Source organism: Antedon mediterranea, chromosome 3, assembly GCF_964355755.1.
Source record: "Antedon mediterranea chromosome 3, ecAntMedi1.1, whole genome shotgun sequence".
Lineage (NCBI taxonomy): Eukaryota > Metazoa > Echinodermata > Crinoidea > Comatulida > Antedonidae > Antedon > Antedon mediterranea.
The window spans coordinates 21,121,317-21,144,207 of record NC_092672.1 but is presented as its reverse complement, the minus strand read 5'-3'; the positions used below and the strand labels follow the sequence as shown (position 1 = coordinate 21,144,207).

At 32.3% G+C, this 22,891-nt stretch overlaps 1 protein-coding gene across 1 annotated transcript; it reads right to left on the bottom strand.

The window, feature by feature from the left end:
- Positions 1–19,915: 19,915 nt before the first annotated feature.
- LOC140043702 (uncharacterized) lies at positions 19,916–22,861 on the bottom strand. Its single transcript, XM_072088200.1, has 4 exons — positions 22,796–22,861; positions 22,258–22,459; positions 20,836–21,087; positions 19,916–20,184 (listed from the first exon to the last, which is right to left on the bottom strand). Exons 1-4 carry the CDS (start codon positions 22,853–22,855, stop codon positions 19,928–19,930), a joined length of 771 nt encoding a protein of 256 aa, XP_071944301.1. The 5' UTR covers positions 22,856–22,861; the 3' UTR covers positions 19,916–19,927.
- Positions 22,862–22,891: the final 30 nt, after the last annotated feature.

Sequence of the window (22,891 nt, the reverse complement as noted above, 5' to 3'; positions counted from 1 at the left end):
TGTATTCTACTTGTCACTGTCCTCCTTTGTCTGTCTCTCTTCCTTCGCTTGTCTCTCGTCGTTCTATGTTCGATCTTCAGTTTTTGTATAAATGTATGAATTCCCGTTTCAATTGTAATTTTATCTCCTTGTTTTCCTTTCATGTTAAAGCTGTTGGTTGTCGTACTCGTAATTCCAAATGTAATCTTCTTTATGTGCCGTATTGTCGTGTTAATGTTACCAAGAATGGATTTATTTCACGTATTTGTCTTCTTTTTAATAATTGTGTTGTTAAAGATAATTCTATTGATCTCTTTTTTGACCGTTATTATTGTTTTTGTAATAAAATTAGTAAAATTGTATAAATTTGTATTGTTAGATTTTAAGATTTTTATATATTTTTATATGGTATAGTTTATTCCATTCTGTAAGGGGCGGGTTTCCCGCTGTTGAATGAGTTTGAATAAAATAAAAATAAAAAAATAAAAAGAAACTTGTGTGACAACTCATCACAGAATGAAGCAATAATTGGGATCATCTGCAGATTGTGGCTTTAAACTCGACCTAAATACTATCCCTTCCTCTAATTTGACAGCTCATCACATCATTAGAGGATCATCTGCAGATTGTGGCTTTAAACTCAACCTAAATACTATCCCTTCCTCTAATTTGACAGCTCATCACACCATTAGAGGATCATCTGTAGATGTGGCTTTAAACTCAACCTATATACTATCCCTTCCTCTAATTTTGACAATAATCAATATAAATACAGTACTAGGACTAAAAGTACTGAACATGATGTTGAGTAAATAAATGTCTCATCTATCAACACTTTCCTCAACCAATGCCTCCTCTATCAATTAATAATATATTAATTCTAGATTCAAGTAGGTCTACGGAGTAATGCTGAAATAAAAAAATCTAAAATATATAATGCTTCTCTATCAATAGTTGAATGCAAATTGTTGTACAAAAGACCAACACTTTTATCTGATAACCAGGGCAATTCAATATATTCTGTAAAATTGCTAATTGATTTTAATAGGCCTATGGGGAAAATGTCACCATTTAGTAGGCTAGTACCTCAACCCATCCTCAACCAAGGTTGGGCTGAGTTTATGTGAATCTTTACAGTTGCGCCCCCTTCCCCTCTTTCACAAAATCCTGGATCCGCCCCCTGGAATGCATTAATTTATTTATTAATAGTAAAAGCCAAAGTTGTTTTTTGAAATGCTTATTGTCTGATTCAGCAGCCAGTTATCTAATGTATACGTTTTAGTTTTACTTAATTGTTTACAGGTATAATAACCATTTTGACATACTGTATATCATTTATTGCAATTCATGGAGTGGAGCTGTAGCTTGGTGGTTAACGTGCTTGCCTTCCAATCCCAAGGTCCCGGGTTCAATCCTGACCTAGGGCAGGGTTGTAACTCATGACTCTTTCAACTCCACTCCCTAAGCCTCAAATGAGACTTAGTTTATAAGCACGATAAATTATTAAATAGTTTATCCATCCTGTAATTGGCGAGTTACTCGCTGTTGGATGAGTATGAATAAAAAAAAAAAAAAAAAAATTTACACCATAGTGTTGTCTTTGTTTTATCATATAGTTGATTAGAACTACAAACCAACATAAATTACCATTTTAGGTAAAGCAATAAAGGTGTATCAAGGTACCTCAGGTAAACCCTAATAATGACTGATTAAGGTCTTGTGAAAATACAATGTATTTTTACTTGGAATTATTAAAAATACTTGAACATTGAATAAGATGAGGTTCATACAAAGTATTAATAAAATAAAGATGTTTGATTAAAATCATGTCAATCATACATGGCTTGGAAGGTATACAATCTACAACTTAAGTCAAGAAATTGCATCATCAGTTTAACATTAGTTGAGTTTATCAGATTTGTTTTTACATTTTCAATAGATTGGTTTGAGATTATATTTTATCAGAGAGGCACTGTGGGGATCAAGGGTTAGTTAGTTAATAACCGCTCTTGAAAGAGGTTGCACTATAAAACCAAATATAATGCAATTATAAAATAAAAAAAAAGATAACAGTAATTTTCTAACTCTATGTAATTAGGTATTGAATAAATCCATTATTAATCAAGGCATTAGTAGTTAATGTCGTCCTTCTATAGGTCAGTTATAGAGAGTGTAATAACGTATTCTTTAACGGTATGGTTCGGTAGCGCTACCGAAAATGAAAAGCGTGACCTAAATAGAATAGTCAAGACCGCATCGCGTATAATTGGATCTACACAACTGCCTTTGGAGAACATATTTTCGGATCGTCTTCTGAAAAAGGCAGTGGCTATCAAAGATGATCATTTTCATCCGGCCTCTAGTATGTTCCAGTTGATGCGCAGCGGTCGGCGATTTCGTTCTATTAAGGCCAATAAGGCACGATTTACAAATAGTTTCTTTCCAGGATCTATTAGACCCTTAAATATGATGTAGACACTTTTTTTTTGTAATGTTTTTGTTTTTGAGTTCGTGTTGTGTCCGTTGGATATTGTGCTCCGCCAACAGAGCAAACAGAATTTCTATGTTTTTCCTAAAACAAATGATAATAAATGATACTTGACTTGACTTGACTTGACTTGACTTAATGATCAGAGACAAGACAAAATCTAACCAACTGAATGTTCACAGGCAAAATCAAAGCTAATGATCATTAGAATTATTAATACAAACACACTATAACAAAGATGTGCTGTATGTACCTATTCAAATAAATGATATACAGTATGTCAAAATGGTTATTATACCTGTAAACAATTAAGTAAAACTAAAACGTATACATTAGATAACTGGCTGCTGAATCAGACAATAAGCATTTCAAAAAACAACTTTGGCTTTTACTATTAATAAATAAATTAATGCATTCCAGGGGGCGGATCCAGGATTTTGTGAAAGAGGGGAAGGGGGCGCAACTGTAAAGATTCACATCAACTCAGCCCAACCTTGGTTGAGGATGGGTTGAGGTACTAGCCTACTAAATGGTGACATTTTCCCCATAAGCCTATTAAAAGCAATTAAAAGTAAAAGCGTCACAACAGGGCGCTTCAAGGTGCTTGTCCAAGGCCATCGACAGGACCTATGGCGAAGCGAACTTAAAATGTTAAATGACGCCCTAGAAACGGAATGGAAATGGTACTCTCGCACATAAAAATCATGATAAATGGCACCTCTAATTTGCAGGAAAAGACACTCTCATATGTACAGTAGCATGCTACCAATGAGCAAAACAATCATACTTTTCCCCTCCAATAAACACATGTGACTAATTGCAGGGCGATATAACATTTTGTTGCCGATTTCATTCACTCAGTATTTAGTTTTTATTGCGTTGCGTTCAAGTTTATTGCGAACGTACATCTAGAGGAAGCCCCGAAAAAAGCGCAAAATTTAATGCTTATTATAGCTCAATAATTTTATTTACATAAATTTGTTGAAGAAATTAAATATATAAATAGCCTCGGTATTGACACAGTTGGGTGGATGGCCTTGAAAAAAAATAGGTTGCTATAATGTATACTACAGTACACAGTTACCACAGTTAGTGTACGATATTATTATTAACACATCCTCTATGATGATGATACATATACTAGCCACACATACTGTAGGTTGCTATAATGTACACTACAGCACACAGTTAGTGTACTATATTATTATTAACATCCTCTATGATGATGATACATATACTAGCCACACATACTGTAGGTTGCTATAATGTATACTATAGTACACAGTTAGTGTACTATATTATTATTAACATATCCTATGATGATGATACATATACTAGCCACACATACTGTAGGTTGCTATAATGTATACTACAGCACACAGTTAGTGTACTATATTATTATTAACATATCCTCTATGATGATGATCTGTAGTTAACCACAGCGTTCCATTTTTGACGTATATACACTTTTATTTATGCTTACTGACTGTCAGCTAAACAATAGGTAGGCCTAGGGGCCGCGGTTGTATGACGGTGTCCTCTGTACGAATCGTTACGAATGAGATGCGGAGAGTGCGCCACTGCATTCTTACTTTGCTTGATAATAATAATAAATACACTAAGTCAGAAAACGACCTAACAAAAAATGATTCTGACGCTTAGGAGTTTTGGAAGGTATACAATCTATGACTTAATTCATGAAATTACAACATCGGTTTTAATATTGGTTAAAGACACTAGATCTGCAATTGTTGACGTTTTGTAAAAATAATGCATATATATAACTTTAAAAAGATTAAATGTGCATTTTAAGGTTAATTATGATAAAAGAGACAATTAATGCACTCCCTAATAGGAATGTGTGTGTGTTATAGGCCTATAGGCCAAAATTTAAAAGTGCAGTAAAAAATGTATAACATAAATATCCATTGATAGATAGATATAACTTTTATCATATTGTTTATCATAATATGTGCAATAAAAGGGGGACTGCCCCAACAAAAGAGAAAAACAAAATTAAGAAAATGAATTCAATCTCGGCATCTTTTACATAGAATCTGTTGCCGTTCAAAAAAATGTTTAATATGACAATTTTACATTTGACTCATACTTTTCTGTCCAATTTAATTGGCTTTGTAAATCTGTGATGCATGGTGACTGGATAAAAAAACAATCAAGCCTAGGGATTGCCCAGATTTTAGGCTCTGACATTCCTAATTAGGGGTGAAAGCACATGCCCCTCCCATACTCTTAACACCATCCCACAATTGTGTAATTTTTACATTTACAAAAATGGTTTGCACTCTGATCCAAATCCAGTATTTCAGTGTTTATTTTCAAACCTACTCATTGCAGCCTTCCATACTACACTGTAAATTACAAATCAGATTTGTAAATAAATTAATCTGATAATAGTTAGGGTAGTATTTCTTGCTTTAATATGAACTACAGTGCAAACTGACAAATTATGGACTCAACTTGGACTAGAAATCTTGATAACTATACTGACTTTACCAATCAACTCAAAATTAAACCAATTTGTAGCACCAACTGCCTACCACTCCTTACAGTCTATTTTCATATTTAGTGTTCATTCACATAACTAGATGGCACGCTCGCTTCGCTCGCGTACCATCTAGGGGTGCTCACAGATGGTTCTCGAATACAGTAGAATCCACGGACGGGGACTTTTTTGGGACACTAAACAAAAACGGAAGTGTCCCCCTAATTGGGGTATTCAGAAATAGAGACAACAAAACCAATACTGGATTCCATAAAGGACAATTAATTTATGTGGATTAAAGAAATTAGGGAGAAATGGAAATGTATGTACGGGAATTGGGCGGCGGCACGTGGTGGTGGTGATGGAACCGCAGTAATAAAGTTGATTGTATTTATATTATAAGAACCAAACTAAATAAATAGACCTAGACATTCTGCGAAATGGAAATCGGAAATTCAAGCTCCTATTCAGTGAAAAATTAAACTGTAGTCTACCTAAATATTTAGGGCAAATCATCGGTTGTGGTGTTGAACTTCCTGTAAACATTTGTGTGAACCAAACTGGGTCGAATTTCTGTCATGAGTACTGATTTGTTGGCCTGTGATTTATGACGCCCAAGGGATCTATCTAGACTTATTTTTTAGAATAATGTACGTACCTGTCAGATACAATTGTCTTGTGTCGTATAATAAATAAGTACTGTAATAGTTACTGAAGTTACTATTACAATCTCGTCAATGAAAACACGAAAATGTATATGCACTTACTTATGAAAACGTATACAGTATTATACTCAGTTATTGAAACAGTAGGTTTAAAAAAGTTTCGTTTGTCTGTAAAATGATGTAATCAAGCTGTTTACATGAGTCTTAATTTATAAGCACATCAATAATAAAATAGTTTATCTATCCTGTAATTGGCGAGATTATGGTCGCTGTTGAATGAAATAAAGCCAATCGGTATCATATTTGTACAGAAACGTTTTCGCGGCCGAAGGGTGTAACCTAAATTCGTTGTATTATCGTCAAGAACTAACTGTAACTAAACTTACATAGAAAGTAAGGTATCATAAATTTGGCCTTAGCACTCGGGGGAGTGGCTAAGATGAAGTCCGTGGGACTACTAAATATAAATTGTAATGAACCTCGAGGGACATAAATAGGAATATTTCATGTTTCATTATCAATGTATAATAAATGGAAACTGTTTACCGATTCAAATAATAGAAATTGGTTTTTAACATTTTCCGAACCTATTGCAAGTTTATTCTCAAAGGGCCCATATATTTACCTACCGTATGTGTTAAACCAAGGGCTCATAAATTTACCTACAGTACTTGTGTTAAACCAAACTGGATGTTCCATTCATCGCAAATCAATACATTTGTATAATCGTATATTAAATCTATCAAAATATTATTTTTTAAAGAAAATCGGCCTGTCTTCAACATTATGATGGTGTACTCTAGCAATCTATCAAAATAGTATTTTTTAAAGAAAATCGGCCTGTCTTCAACATTATGATGGTGTACTCTAGCTGTTCAACCGGTTTTCAGCTATTAAAAACAATTATCGTAAGAGGAGATAGGAAAATGCGAAGCCTCCTCGCTATGTAACATTAGGGTTGAGGGATGGGAAAGCGGATAGGTACAAAGAGGAACAATTTTTAAATATATTCTTTATCCACTGAGTAACGAAATATTTTGTTCATGTTTTATAGGCCTATAAATAATATACCTCTAAATACAGTAGGCCTAAAACATTTGCGATTTAATACTTTGTTAAAACTGTCACTGTCATAATCGATTGAAATATTAAAGTACATGTCACGATACACCACTACGACGTTTATATTTTTGGTAATTATTAATTAATACAAACGTTGAGAAGGAACTGTCAGTATAAAGTTTATTTGTATATCTAACAGTAGAGCCTATCCACAGTCTCAGTAATAAAGTTTATTTGTATACATTTTTATATTACATCTAACAGTACGAACATTCACAGTAAGAAATGTTCGATTCAAATGAAAAATAGTTAATAGGTATTTACAGTATTGTCAAAGTATTGCAAGTTTATTCTCAAAGGGCCCATATATTTACCTACCGTATGTGTTAAACCAAGGGCTCATAAATTTACCTACAGTACTTGTGTTAAACCAAACTCTGGCAGACTGAGAGATTGGGATGTTCCATTCATCGCAAATCAATACATTTGTATAATCGTATATTAAATCTATCAAAATAGTATTTTTTAAAGAAAATCGGCCTGTCTTCAACATTATGATGGTGTACTCTAGCTGTTCAACCGGTTTTCAGCTATTAAAAACAATTGTCGTAGGAGGAGATAGAAAAATGCGAAGCCTCCTCGCATTTTTTTGGCGGGTATTTTTCAAGATGGACATCAATTAGACAGTGTATACCACGATCGGAAAACACCCCTATTTGGGGCAAATCTTTGAACCTAAATTCGTTTTAATCGTCAATAACTAATTATCTAACTCAATTTAATTAGTAAACAGGGTTACATCAGGCGGTTAAAATCAGTACCGAAAGTACGAACCAACTTTACATACCATCGAGTGAAAATTCTAGAAGTAAGGCGCGATTTACCGAATTTAAATAGACACGATGATTTATGTAGTCAACTAAAATTAGCACCCTGGGAATTACTTCCGAAGGAGAAACTTATCACAAAATCAAGTTTTTGATTTGGACTCATTTAAAGAAACCCAATTTGTGTTTTGTATGTAACATTAGGGTTGAGGGATGGGAAAGCGGATAGGTACAAAGAGGAACAATTTTAAAATATTATTATTCTTTATCCACTCACTAACGAAATATTTTTTTCATGTTTTATAGGCCTATAAATAATATACCTCTAAATACAGTAAAACATTTGCGATTTAATACTTTTTTTATTTTATTTATTTATTTATTTCTTTTAAATATTCATTGTACACTAATTTTCCCCGTGTATGGCAAGAGATTCCTAATTATATTAGAGAACATTCTTTATTTAGTTTAGTTAAAACTGTCACTGTCATAATCGATTGAAATATTAAAGTACCATGTCACGATACACAACTACGACGTTTATATTTGGTAATTATTAATTAATACAAACGTTGAGAAAGAACTGTCAGTATAAAGTGTATTTGTATATAATAATGTGTTTATATATCTAACAGTAGAGCCTATCCACAATCTCACAAGTTTATTCTCAAAGGGCCCATATATTTACCTACCGTATGTGTTAAACCAAGGGCTCATAAATTTACCTACAGTACTTGTGTTAAACCAAACTCTGGCAGACTGAGAGATTGGGATGTTCTATTCATCGCAAATCAATAGATTTGTATATCGTATATTAAATCTATCAAAATAGTATTTTTTAAAGAAAATCGGCCTGTCTTCAACATTATGATGGTGTACTCTAGCTGTTCAACCGGTTTTCAGCCATTAAAAACAATTATCGTAGGAGGAGATAGGAAAATGCGAAGCCTCCTCGCATTTTTGTGGCGGGTATTTTTCAAGACGGACATCCATTAGACAGTGTATACCACGATCGAAAAACACCCCTATTTGGGGCAAATAGTTGAACCTAAATTCGTTTTAATCGTCAATAACTAATTATCGAACTCAATTTAATTAGTAAACAGGGTTACATCAGGTGGTTAAAATCAGTACAGAAAGTACGAACCAACTTTATATACCATCGAGTAAACATTCTAGAAATAACGCGCGATTTACCGAATTTTGCCCTTACGTAAATTTATATATAGATATGCTTATTGACTTTAGCTATGATGTCACAACAACTTTTGCATGGTCTATGCACTTGTACAATTCACAATACTCTGTGGAATTTTCTTTAGAATTCTGTTATTAAATTTCTATAAAACCCCTAAAAAGTACTAAAGGGAAACAAGTTTAGCCCAGTTTTTATTAGCAAATAATTGCTATTTTAGCCAAAAAAATAAATAGTATTTTAATTTAATTACTACTTGAGGAAAATTCTCAGTATGGTAACAAAAGGACTGCAAGTTTAGACAGAAAAAATAATAAAACATTTAACACATTAGATCTAGTACATTAATTGATTTCTGTAGGTCTTTTAGTATTTTAAACATTTAACACATTAGATCTAATATACCAAATGATTTCTGTAGGTTTGGTAAATCAGCTCTAACCTGTTATCATAATAAAAAAAGACCGACAGACCTACAGGAATCAATTGGTATATCAGATCTAACCTGTTATCATAATAAAAAAAAAGACTGACAGACCTACAGAAATCAATTGGTATATCAGATCTAACCTGTTAAATGTTTAAAAGACTGACAGACCTACAGGAATCAATTGGTATATCAGATCTAACCTGTTAAATGTTTAAAAGACTGACAGACCTACAGAAATCAATTGGTATATCAGATCTAACCTGTTAAATGTTTAAAAAACTGACAGACCTACAGAAATCAATTGGTATATTAGATCTAACCTGTTACATGTCTAAAAGACTGACAGACCTACAGAAATCAATTGGTATATCAGATCTAACCTGTTAAATGTTTAAAAGACTGACAGACCTACAGGAATCAATTGGTATATAAGATCTAATGTGATAAATGTTTACAAGACTGACATACATACAGGAATCAATTGGTATATCAGATCTAACCTGTTATCATAATAAAAAAAAGACTGACAGACATACAGAAATCAATTGGTATATCAGATCTAACCTGTTACATGTTTAAAAGACTGACAGACCTACAGAAACCAATTGGTATATCAGATCTAACCTGTTATACATGTTTAAAAGACTGACAGACCTACAGAAATCAATTGGTATATCAGATCTAACCTGTTATACATGTTTAAAAGACTGACAGACCTACAGAAACCAATTGGTATATCAGATCTAACCTGTTAAATGTTTAAAAAAGACTGACAGACCTACAGGAATCAATTGGTGTACTAGATCTAACCTGTTACATGTTTAAAAGACTGACAGACCTACAGAACTGACCAAGCAGCTTAAAAGATACAGTAGGCCACTCTTTACATTGACTAAGAAGTCTACTAAACTTATCAGGCTACCAAACATGTTATGTTAAAGGAAATAGAGTTAGACTATATTAAAGTGTCTTCCTAAATCTACATACTGGTGACAAAAAAAATGACATATCCTGTTGTAACAACTCATTTAATTTTCTTCTCTTTTATCCAAACATTTCAATTCTCAACCAGCTTATTTTAGCTTCCTTCTTCCTTAAAACTCTTACTCTTAATAATCAAAATTATAAACTAATATTTATCAAATTTATAAAATTGAAAAATCAGCAATATACTGTATTTCTTACTGTACTTACATAACATCTACATTGCAAACTTACATTATTATTGGTTAAAATGGAATAATCTGGTAATTCACAATAACTGGACTGACTTTCTAGTTGTCTGAATTCAATCAATTCATAGCACCAACTGTCTAACTCTTTAGAGTATATTTCTTTTATATAGTATTCACAATGAATAGTACCTAACTATGATATCACAAAAACGTGTCCACGGTCTGTGCACTTATTAAATATAGAAGCACAATACACAAGTATTCTATTGAATTTCACTTTAGAATTCTTACAATTCATTTACAAAACTCCTACACATGATTTCCTTTGGAATTGTAGTACAAAACACAAGAAGTTGTTAAGTGTAGTATATGGAAACTTAATAGACATAATATCAATCATACAAGTATCATTAAAACAAGTTTCAATAGAAAATCATTGCTATACTGTAGACCTATAGCAAAAACATACCGTACTATGTTGTCTGTACGGCACACTTTTATGAGCAGTCTTCTTCAATGCTTTGCTATTTCTGCCTTTGTGGTAAGGTAACAACCACAAGAGGCACTGCTGCCCAGTTATGAACCTGCAAAATAAAATAGTTTACAGTATTGGCAGCTGTCTATGGAAATTGATGTTATTATGGCTTGGCACTTGGCATTAGTATGCAAATAATGAATGTTTGAGTTGTGGTGAGAAAATGTCATGAATTGAAAGATTGACTATTGTTAAAAGAAGGTTGAACTGAGTTAAATAGAACAGCCAGTATTTCAACAGGTTTTTAAAGGTTTTTTTAATCTTGAAAAACCATGGGGGCAAATGCAGGATCAAAAGAGGGGGATACAGAGGCAATGGCCTTCCCTACTTCAGCAAAAAAGGAGAAAGACTATCTAGAACTATTAATTAATTGTTATTCTGAAAATTACTCTTATTCTGCAGTGTGTGTCTGATAGATGTGTATGTGTTACATCACAGTGGATATATTTATACTTCACATTTCTAATTTACAATATCCCTGTAGTTTTCCATAATTAATTATGATAGAAGTTAGTAATTTATTATCTTATTAATCTTTACCTTAAATGAAAAAAAGAGGCAAATGGTAAGACTTAGTACTCGTCTAGGCTGACTACGCTCATAGATTTTATGTGTCAGTCGTTTGTTAAATGGTGTGTGTTTGGCTTGGAACAGTTTGGTAACGTAGAGAATGTGTTCATGATAAAAATACCTTCAAGAAACAAATGTAAAAAATGATGCTCTGCTATAGGTATTAAACCGAGCTTTACAAAATTAAGATGATGACTGGAAAAATTGTGGAATTAAAAAAATTAGAGAACAAAATATTTACAAAACCATGTAATCGTGTCGTATAGTGGGTCATACCAAAATACAAAATCTACAAAAATCTGATCAACATGGACTGAAGACTTTAATTAAGTCAGAGGTAACTGTAATACTTTTAGTAATCTTTTTAGTTAATATAAATGTCATGGTGTAGTGGTATTTTCACTGGTCCTCATTTTGCAAAACCATTTTATGAATACTGTTGCATATTTACCACCACTCAAGGAGTATACAATCATGGGGGAAGTCTGTCTAAAGTCCCATTCCCTACGTTTTTAAGATTTAATTTAAGAAGGTCACAAATTACATTCATCTTATCCTATTGCGATAACTTGTTTTGGCTTTAAATGGTTAAAAATGTGAAAAATAATCGATTCTAATAAATTTAGTAGTGCATTGTTTTTTTTTCTTTTTATCAAATTACCATAAAACGTACATTTAAGACACGGAATGACCTGGTTTCATGTTTTAAAACTTTTAACATAAAAAAACATAGGCAATGGGACTAGGATGGGATACCTTCCATCAGTGGTTAATTACTTCAAAACAATTGCGGCACACACTGTATAGTAACTAATGTACAGTATCATTTTTGCTACCAAGATTTATTGCTTAAGTTGTAGGCATTCAATCTTAAAATTATCAAGTCTTGCATACCTCGCCAGTCGGAAAAGCTGTGATAGACTGCTGTTACAGTAAGAAAGACAGGTACCTAAATCTCAGCTAGCTAGGCCATAGTGAGGCCGGATCGGGGGCTTAACTTTAGCCTACATACAGTACTTACTACACAGCTTACTATAGTAGCCTAAGGCTAAAATCATTCTTGTCTTATTAGCTTAATAATTATTAGTAGGCTTAGGCACCTGTATTGTTGGAATGGCCTATTGTTATCCTTTACAAAAGTCACTGATAGCTTAACTTTACCATAAAATATGTAAAATATTACCGGGAACTAAAGTTCAAAATATGTCAACACTAACAGTCATGATTCCTGAAAACTTTTTTGTGCCAACACATGTAGTACCCTTATTCTTCACTCCATGGTAGTACACACACGTGTGCAACCTCTGGCGATGACTCACAAGAATGAGTAATCCGCGATTTTCCTTGTACATGTGGTAGGGCGCCGCCATGAGTGAGGATGTATCTGGGATGTATACAACTTTTTGTGAGGGTTTCACTAATCAAAGGCTGGACCACCTATTGCTGTGTTAGGCCTTTTTTGTGAACTAATTTAGCATGTTAGTAAATAATTGTCTGTAAAAGTGAATGTACACTAGTTTGTTAATAAATATATATTATAAAATAGTTTACAATTGCAAAATATATTATCATAATTCTATATAATGTGACATGTATAATATCTATTAAATCAAGTCTTATTTAGTATGTATACATCCGCACTTATTAGGGCGGGCATCACACTCTCTGGAGCTCTCTGTTACAAATTTCTCATGCAAAAATCGCGGAATACTCATCCAGTGATATATATTCTTTGGTCTAAGTCTAAAGAGATGACCTGGAATCTTTTAAGAAGACGTCCCTGGGAAATTACTGAAATGACGTGATGTTAATAAATTTAAAAAGTAGGCCTAATAATACGAATTTATCTACTTTCAACAACAAAAAATCATTCTAAAACAGGATCATGGTTGAGATCATTGCAAGTCAGGATATACTATTGTGTAATAAATATTGCAGACCTAGGCCTATGGTAGGGATGTGACCCTATTCATCAATCGATCATCAAGCAATCGACAGCCTTTTAGGCCTCGAAGAACAAACCATGTCTTAATCATTATAATCTATTAACTAAAAGACGCAAGAGAGATGTAATTTGGAATGACTGTGATCAAATAATTCATACATCTATTTATCATCAAATAATCAGAGATATCTTTTATAACCATAAGCTAAAGTTGTCTTCCCAGATCGTTTCGTATTAAGTGGTGATAACGTATTTTTAAATTTTGTTTAATGTCATATCCTAATCCTGATTTTTTAATCAAATTAATATCGCAATATATATTTTGTTCATTATTTAAGATGTCAACATAATCATCGAAATGTAATTTTGGCCCCGTTAATTACAGATGCCATTTTAATGTCACATTAATAGTTATCCACTTTGACAAAAATTGAATTTACCTGAAAAACTGTAATTTTAAAAAGAGTCAAATTGCTACAAGTCAATGGGTTTTTGATAGAATTTAACCATTTTATTTTGTCATTTGTCGTTTTTTTACGGAAGTGATTAACTTATTAAAACTAATAACCTACCGTATTTATTCGAATAAACGCCCGCTTTGAATGACGCGCCGCGTCCCCTTCATAAAACATCATTTGAAATAAACGCCCACCCTTCCACCTCCTCAAATAATAAATGCCCCGGGGCATTTTCCCTCATATAACGCTCCGCCAAATGCATACACACAATATTGTACCAGGGCGTTTATGTCGTGTTTCGGTTTCAACTACATACAATTCCCACACATCATTTTTTTTTATTAGGCCTACTGTTTGTTCAATAAATAGATCTATCAATATATCGTTTTCAAACATAGATCTCTTGAAACAATCTCCTCAGTATTCGTATCGCATTTTAAATTATTCTGAATAACAATATCGAGTAATTATTTTCAACACCTTTAATACTGAATCATTTTTACTTCAAATTTAATAACATCTTAATAGTTGTAACGACATCACCTTACATTTAGATAGTTTCGGTGTCATATTACCAGTTACATTGCACCACTTGTTTAAGTAACTGTAACCTCCACAGCACACAATGAGTGCATCATTGAATAACACCAGGAAAAGGGTGGGTGCTATTAAAGTACCTGTTATTCTAGAGAATCCATTGAAAAATGAAATATTCAAACAAAAATGGAGAGAGCGAGATAGGTCTAAGCACATTTAAAGTCTTGGCATTTTTAACCTTTCATATTGTAAACTGAGTGGACTTCTTCCAATCCTCCAAAAAAAATATCTTTCACTAGTACACTGTTCAAAATATTCGTGATAATTGGAGTTAGTATAGGTGCAAAATCCATTATTAAGCTCACTGGTTAATTGTCGGGATGACCAGCTTTAGATGCTTTTAAATCAAGCTATATTAAGCCTTTTCCGTACTTTCCAGGCATATATAATAATAACAATATATTTATTTTAAAACGGAGGCTCGTTCACAACAAAATGTGTTTTTCCACGAGACCGTATGAAAGAAATACAATTACAATATAAAAATGATGAACAAATTATACAAAAAAAAGTATATGAATATAACTGGGGAGGTTCTCTTGATGGAAATTATGCTGGTAACCTAAATTATTTTCTGTACCAAATTCCGAAGTCTGGCCCATTGATCAGTTTTTTAAATTTATCTTAAATTAAATTTAGCAACTTAATTAATTAACTAATTTTCTTATGTTGTGCGTCAGTTTTATCTGTAACCCGCTTATTGCTAGTAATCACTGGGAAATGCTCATTGTAAGTATCATGCATAATTGAATTATATAAATTAGTTTTGGCATTAACATTACCATCCGAGAGAAAAGGATCATCTCCATTGTATACTTTGGCCGAAAGATCTAACTGACGAACTCTCGTAGAACTGTGTCTTCATTGTGATTTATGATCTTAGTGTTTATCTCATTCGTCGAGCAGATAAGAATAAAGTTGTGATGGTTCGACCGATTGGTGCTAAAGAGTTTGCACATTCTTGGTAATGTAACTTTAATCAAAAGGCATTCAAAAGGGCAGTTGTTGTGGTCGGTAAGTGTCTCACATACTAGTTCCGTTGGCAATATAGACCAGCTCCTTTTGTTGTGGTTGGTAAGTGTCTCACGTAATAGTTCCGTTGGCAATATAGACCACCTCCTTTTGTTGTGGTCGGTAAGTGTCTCACATAATAGTTCCGTTGGCAATATAGACCACCTCCTTTTTGTCTTTCTATTTTTTGTATTAAGTTGGTAATTATCAAATTCTGCAAACTCACTGGTCTCATCATTAAGCGTTTAACTCCTATCTAAACTTTATATTTATTTAGAGTAGCTTCATTCAGTTTATTATTTATAACATTCATGAGGAATAATCTAACTATTTAATGTTGTTGGTTACGATGATTATGACGTATTATCATATTATTGTATTTATGGTCAACTGAGCAATTTTGTATTACACACCAGTTATCGTGACCTTTTTTTACTCATGATGTTTGCCTACTATTTTTAGTCGCGTGGACGCGACTCTATAGTTCATTATGTCGGTCGGTCGGTCGGTCGGTCTGTCGGTCCGGTATCACTATGCGTTTTAGCACGCGACTTATGACTGTTGGCCTTGTTCATGTTCACTTCACCACGATGAGTTGTTTTTTTTCGGCGTGCTTACAGTTCCTCAAAGTATTTGGATCTCTTTCTGGAAGTTACTGATTCCTGCACGGTGCATTTAATTACGTACTTTTTAAGTCTAGAGAAAATTTAAAGACACGAATTAGTACACATTGCTGCACTAATGAGGTGACACACAGAATTCCGAAAGAATCCGTTACATTTTAATATACAGTTTCGAATGATGGTGACGAATAATGATTTGAGAATAATGACGATAGTGACAATGATAATGAACACGAACGGCAATGATGATGAACGCTGACGTGATATTTAAACGGCAACCAAAGAGACGCGGATGCAATAATTGAGGTGTTCTCTTCTTACAACGACACAGATTTAAAATGAATTAAGTTCAAAATATACAAATTATTATCACGGTAATTAGAAATATTTCATGGAAATATCATCCCGCTTTTATTCATTTATAATTATTTTATCATACAAATATAAACAATTTAGTACTGTAAATTAGATACTTTATATTCAAAATAGTGATATAAAAATATTTAAAATGTGTTTTATAATTTTCCTTTCGTAATAAAACGTCCATAGATATTTAACTACATCACAAAATACATCTGCTTTGGTGTACAAAATAACCGACAGATAGTTAACACTACATTTTATAAACTGATTCCTATATAATAATGGTATCATAACATATTAACAACTGATTCCTATATAATATGGTATCATAACATATTAACAACTGATTCCTATATAATATGGTATCATAACATATTAACAACTGATTCCTATATAATATGGTATCATAACATATTAACAACTGATTCCTATATAATATGGTATCATAACATATTAACAACTGATTCCAATATAATATGGTATCATAACATATTAACCACTGATTCCTATATAATAATGGTATCATAACATATTAACAACTGATTCCTATATAATATGGTATCATAACATAATAATTAGCTGTGCACAATCATAGAATAAATGGCTTTCATTTTCAATCTAGTTGCATGTTTTACTTTAATAATTTTTGTTTCAGAGTCAGTTTATTTGTTCCCATCTCTCTTTTTAGAATATAGGCCTATATAACATCATATCAGGGATGTAAACACATAGGACACATTTCAGCTGAGAGACTGGGTATAATGAGAGGGTAACCAATCTCTTAAATGTTCTCATCGATTTGTGCGGTTCACTAGATGTATCACAATTGACTCCTGACATATTTCAGCTGAGAGACTGGGCATAATGAGAGGGTAACCAATCTCTAAAATATCACAATTGATTTCTGACAATTTAAATGGAAAGAATGACCAAAAAATAGCAAACTCGTACACAGTGTGTTCACCTTAAAAAGAAATAAGAAAATACGATAATAATTACAAACATGATATGTACTACATGCCTAAAAACATAATAACAATTACAAACATGATTATATTAAAAACATAAAATACTAAAACAAAAAATGTTGACAGATTATATAACAGGCTTATAACATGACATATATATATATTGATCTTACCAATAGGTTGATAATAATTGATCTTTTATAATTTTGAAAGTATTAACAGATAAGAATGTTGTATAGATGCATCAATACTATCCATTAGATTGGACTATGCCTTTGAATAGTACTGTATTTGAATGTATTAACAGATAAGAATGTTGTATAGAAGCATCAATACCATCCATTAGATTGGACTATGCCTTTGAATAGTACTGTATTTGAATGTATTAACAGATAAGAATGTTGTATAGTAGCATCAATACCATCCATTAGATTGGACTATGCCTTTGAATAGTACTGTATTTGAATGTATTAACAGATAAGAATGTTGTATAGAAGCATCAATACCATGCATTAGATTGGACTATGCCTTTGAATAGTACTGTATTTGAATGTATTAACAGATAAGAATGTTGTATAGTAGCATCAATATCATCCATTAGATTGGACTATGCCTTTGAATAGTACTGTATTTGAATGTATTAACAGATAAGAATGTTGTATAGAAGCATCAATACCATCCATTAGATTGGACTATGCCTTTGAATAGTACTGTATTTGAATGTATTAACAGATAAGAATGTTGTATAGAAGCATCAATACCATCCATTAGATTGGACTATGCCTTTGAATAGTACTGTATTTGAATGTATTAACAGATAAGAATATTGTATAGAAGCATCAATACCATCCATTAGATTGGACTATGCCTTTGAATAGTACTGTATTTGAATGTATTAACAGATAAGAATGTTGTATAGAAGCATCAATACCATGCATTAGATTGGACCATGCCTTTGAATGGTATTTCTAGCCATATATCGGTTACGAAATTGAATTGAACAGTAAATATCGGAATAACTGGTATCATAGTTAAGAAAAGTAGTTAGCTTTAACAAAATATTTTGAAAAATTTATACATAGAAATACATTTGGTTAATTTGGTTAGCACCATACACATCTAAAGACTAACATATAAAGGTTTCTTTATTCAGAAAAACAAAGTAAAACAAACATCTAAAAACTAAACTTAATTATATGGCAGTAAAAAAATTAAATTATAAAAAAATGTTTACAAAGTGGCATTAAAATTGCAGAATATTCTTATTTTAACTAACATTTATTCTTAATTATGATTATGATTAAATGATCTACACTTTATAATGTATACATTATTCTGTTTCCAAGTGAATGTTAATAAGTTTGAAACTGGAAATACACATATTTTGTATTATACTAATAATAAAGGACAACAAGGATACAAAACAAATGATATTTACAAACATACTGTTGTACAGTTTGATTGGTTGCAACTGTAAATCTAAAAATCCTTCAACTTCCAATCCATCAATGTGGTTGTGTACTGCCGCCATAATTGTTAATATGATATATCCAATTCAAGTTGCAACATACCAATATTTTAACAAATTCATATGAACGTTGTAAATTGTAACTTATGGTATTGCAGGTGGTCATATTTAATGTTTAAATTGTGCACACAACTGTGTATTTGTTTTCATTATACTAGTATATAATGAGTTGGAAAGTTAGAATACAACCAATAAGACCAACCAATGCCTTGGTAAATTACATTTAATTGATTTACAATCTATTGTGAGACTGTTGAGTTATTGTAAACAATACAAATGAACTGGAAGGTTAAAATACAACCAATAAGACCAATCAATGCCTTGGTAAATGACATTTAATTGATTTACAATCTATTGTGAGACTGTTGAGTTATTGTAAACAATAAAAATGAACTGGAAGGTTAGAATACAACCAAGAAGACCAATCAATGCCTTGGTGAATGACATTTAATTGATTTACAATCTATTGTGAGACTGTTGAGTTATTGTAAACAATACATATGAACTGGAAGGTTAGAATACAACCAGGAAGACCAATCAATGCCTTGGTAAATGACATTTAATTGATTTACAATCTATTGTGAGACTGTTGAGTTATTGTAAACAATACATATGAACTGGAAGGTTAGAATACAACCAGGAAGATCAATCCATGCCTTGGTAAATGACATTTAATTGATTTAAAATCTATTGTGAGACTGTTGAGTTATTGTAAACAATACAAATGAACTGGAAGGTTAGAATACAACCAAGAAGACCAATCAATGCCTTGGTAAATTACATTTAATTGATTTACAATCTATTGTGAGACTGTTGAGTTATTGTAAACAATACAAATGAACTGGAAGGTTAGAATACAACCAGGAAGACCAATCAATACCTTGGTGAATGACATTTAATTTTAATATACACAATAGATAAATGCACAAGTCAACATTATTTCAATGACAGTGATGCTGCTGATACTGCTGGTTGTAGGCAGTGACATTCAAACAATCATTGTTTTCATAGCCTGCATTTAACTTCATCTGCTAAGTCATTTCTGTTAGCTTGTTTAAGGGCTTCAATTAGTTGTGACATAGTACCTGACGACTTCCTGTACCATGCATCCAGCATACTGAAGATTGCTCCTAGCAAGTAACCATGATTGTCTTGCTTAAAGCGATCAAGGTCAGCCTTTGCAAACTCTAGGAATATTGCAACTTGTTCCCACTCACTGCCAAGTTTTTTGGCTAATTCCATTAATTTTTTAGATGCTTCATCTAAGAAAACAAAAAGATTTTTCTCTTATTTCTTTCACATTTGAGATTTTACACACTGATATTAAATTTAATGTAATAGGAATAACATTTTTTCATAACAAGTTGAATGTGGAGAATACATTGTCTTACTACAGTATTACTTAAACAAAATATCACTGAATTACCTGCTGGGCAATTGTATATATTCATTGAAAATCAAAATAGTTGTTCATTATCAAACCAAATACATGGAAAATAATTGAGATTCTTTATCTAAATTGTAAGCACATGAAAATGAGTACAAAAGTATAAAAGTATAAATCAGTCAATGTTTTAGTTGCTGTTGTTGGAACAATGTTTTATTTATTTATTAAAATCAGTCCAAAAGCTGCTAAGAAACTTTAATATAATACAAAATGGAATGGCGTGGAAGAAAACTAAGTTATAGACTTATAATGAAACGTAAAAAATATTAAAATACCAACAATGGTGTTACAAAAAAAAAGAAATGTATTGTATGGGAAGTTGTGAAAATATACTATGTTATAGACATCAACTCTATAATGAAACGTAAAACATATTTAACAAAAATGTATTTATAAAAAATTGAAAAGGATGGTGATGATAGGGCTAAAATTATTAGCAGTTTTTAGAACACTGTTTATAGCTTACTTTTGACTTCATCTGCTAAATCGTGTCTATCAATTTCTCTGAGTGCTTTAGTGAGTTGTATATTCCATGACTTGCTAGTACCTGCCTTCTTGCAGCAAGTGTCTAGCATGCTGAATATTGCTCCTAGCATGTTACGATTGCCATATTTAAAGCCATCAAGCTCTGCCTTAGTGAACCCAAGAAACACAGCCAGTTGTTCCCATTCATTGCCTAGCTTTTTTGCTAGCTTCATCAATTCTCTTGTTCTTTCATCTACAAAATAAGAATATACTTTTCTTTGATTCAGAATTATAATTATTATTAACATTTTAGAAACAAATAACAACAAATACTGTGCATACATGTAATGCGACTACTAATGACGAAATTAAATATGTTGCTTTGAAAAGGTGATCATTGTGGTATTCTGTGTAAATATTATGTGTGATGACAGCAGTGGCTTTTGAATAAATGGCCCCATCAGCTACGAATGCTTACTTGAATGAACACTTTATTTTCTGGCCTATTTATTGATACACTAATATGAAAAGTGCATTTACAATGATGATAATAATACTGATACAAATAAAAAAGAATGCATGTATTTAACTAGGCAGTTTAAACTCACTGTTGAATTAAAAAGGGTATTTGTGTTTACATCATATGACCAATTGCTTGTCATACAATACTACAGTAGTTTAAACCTGTAAAGTTTAGTAACATACCATTATGGTATGTATAATATATAATTTTAACGCAGCAGATCCAAAAGCAAGAACATAACTCACCAATTACAGATGAAATACAAATCCATATTTTATAAATCGGGATTAATATTAGGCTTAAGGCCAATTTACACAGATGAGCGTGAACTGTAAGGGGTAATGAAAAACAAAAATACAGAATCTATGTTTTTTAAACGTGGATGGCGGTTTAGTGGAAACCCACTCAGGATAGATATAGATCTTACGTGGGACAAGCATGCAGTTTACCGCTTACCATTATCACTCGTCTATGTAAATTGCGGTGTTGTTGTTGGGTCATGAGAAACATCTTAGTATTATGATTTGAACCAAGGACTAATGTACAGTAATACACCAAGCCACAGTGCCACTGCTAGTGTCACGATGCGTGTTTACCAGACATTAAACATTATGGGTAATTGCTTGCCTTTAATGACGTTTTAAAGTGTATTCTATTCATTTATGTAGGGTGATAATGATGATGATCTTGTTGCACATATTTTAACCGCTTCATAGTTATTGTTTAAATTCTATTGAATGTAATTTGTTGAATCATTACCTGTATGTATCTACACTTCTTACTTTTTTATCCAAAATCTATATTGTTTTCATCAAATAGAGCCCTTCACCATGAAATTTAATCTGAAATACAATGCACCAGTGATTTGTATAATTTGTACTCTAGTATTGCTGAACTTACTGCCAAATAGCCTCTTGTAGCGTTTAACATTCATCCGATCTCCTTTGCATGGCAACATCTCTTCCTGGAAATCACCAAGAACTTGCATGTGTTTCTTCTCAGATGTCTTACTACAATCACAGGGAATGCATCGATGGAATTTAATGCCCCTTCTACCACCATCTTTAGAATGTTTGAAAGACATCTCAAGCGTTGACATAACCTGTAAGAAAATAAAGTTGATAATTCCTTTTAACTAGAGAGTTTGTTCGCTTCACTCTACTGAGAATTTCTGAAACATGGCCAACGCCTCTGGAAACTATGTGTGTGAGATTTGAACATGTACTGAAAATAAGTCTTGTAAGATGCGAAATATATGCCAATTATGATTATGTCCCCTGTCAGAAATGATGTATGTACACGAATCGTCTCCTGGCCGAATCGTCCCGGTACTACATATTCATTGTGCGGTGTATTCATATTTTCTGGACTTATCGACGAATAAAAATATTGAATGTCGCCACCAATGGTGCATGTTTTAAAAGAAATCATAACATACCTGTTTACATGCTTCAGGAGAAGGTTCACATTCTGTGGTAGCTGTTTCTGCAATTGCCATTCTGCCTTTAATTGTACCCTAAAGACAAACATTTTA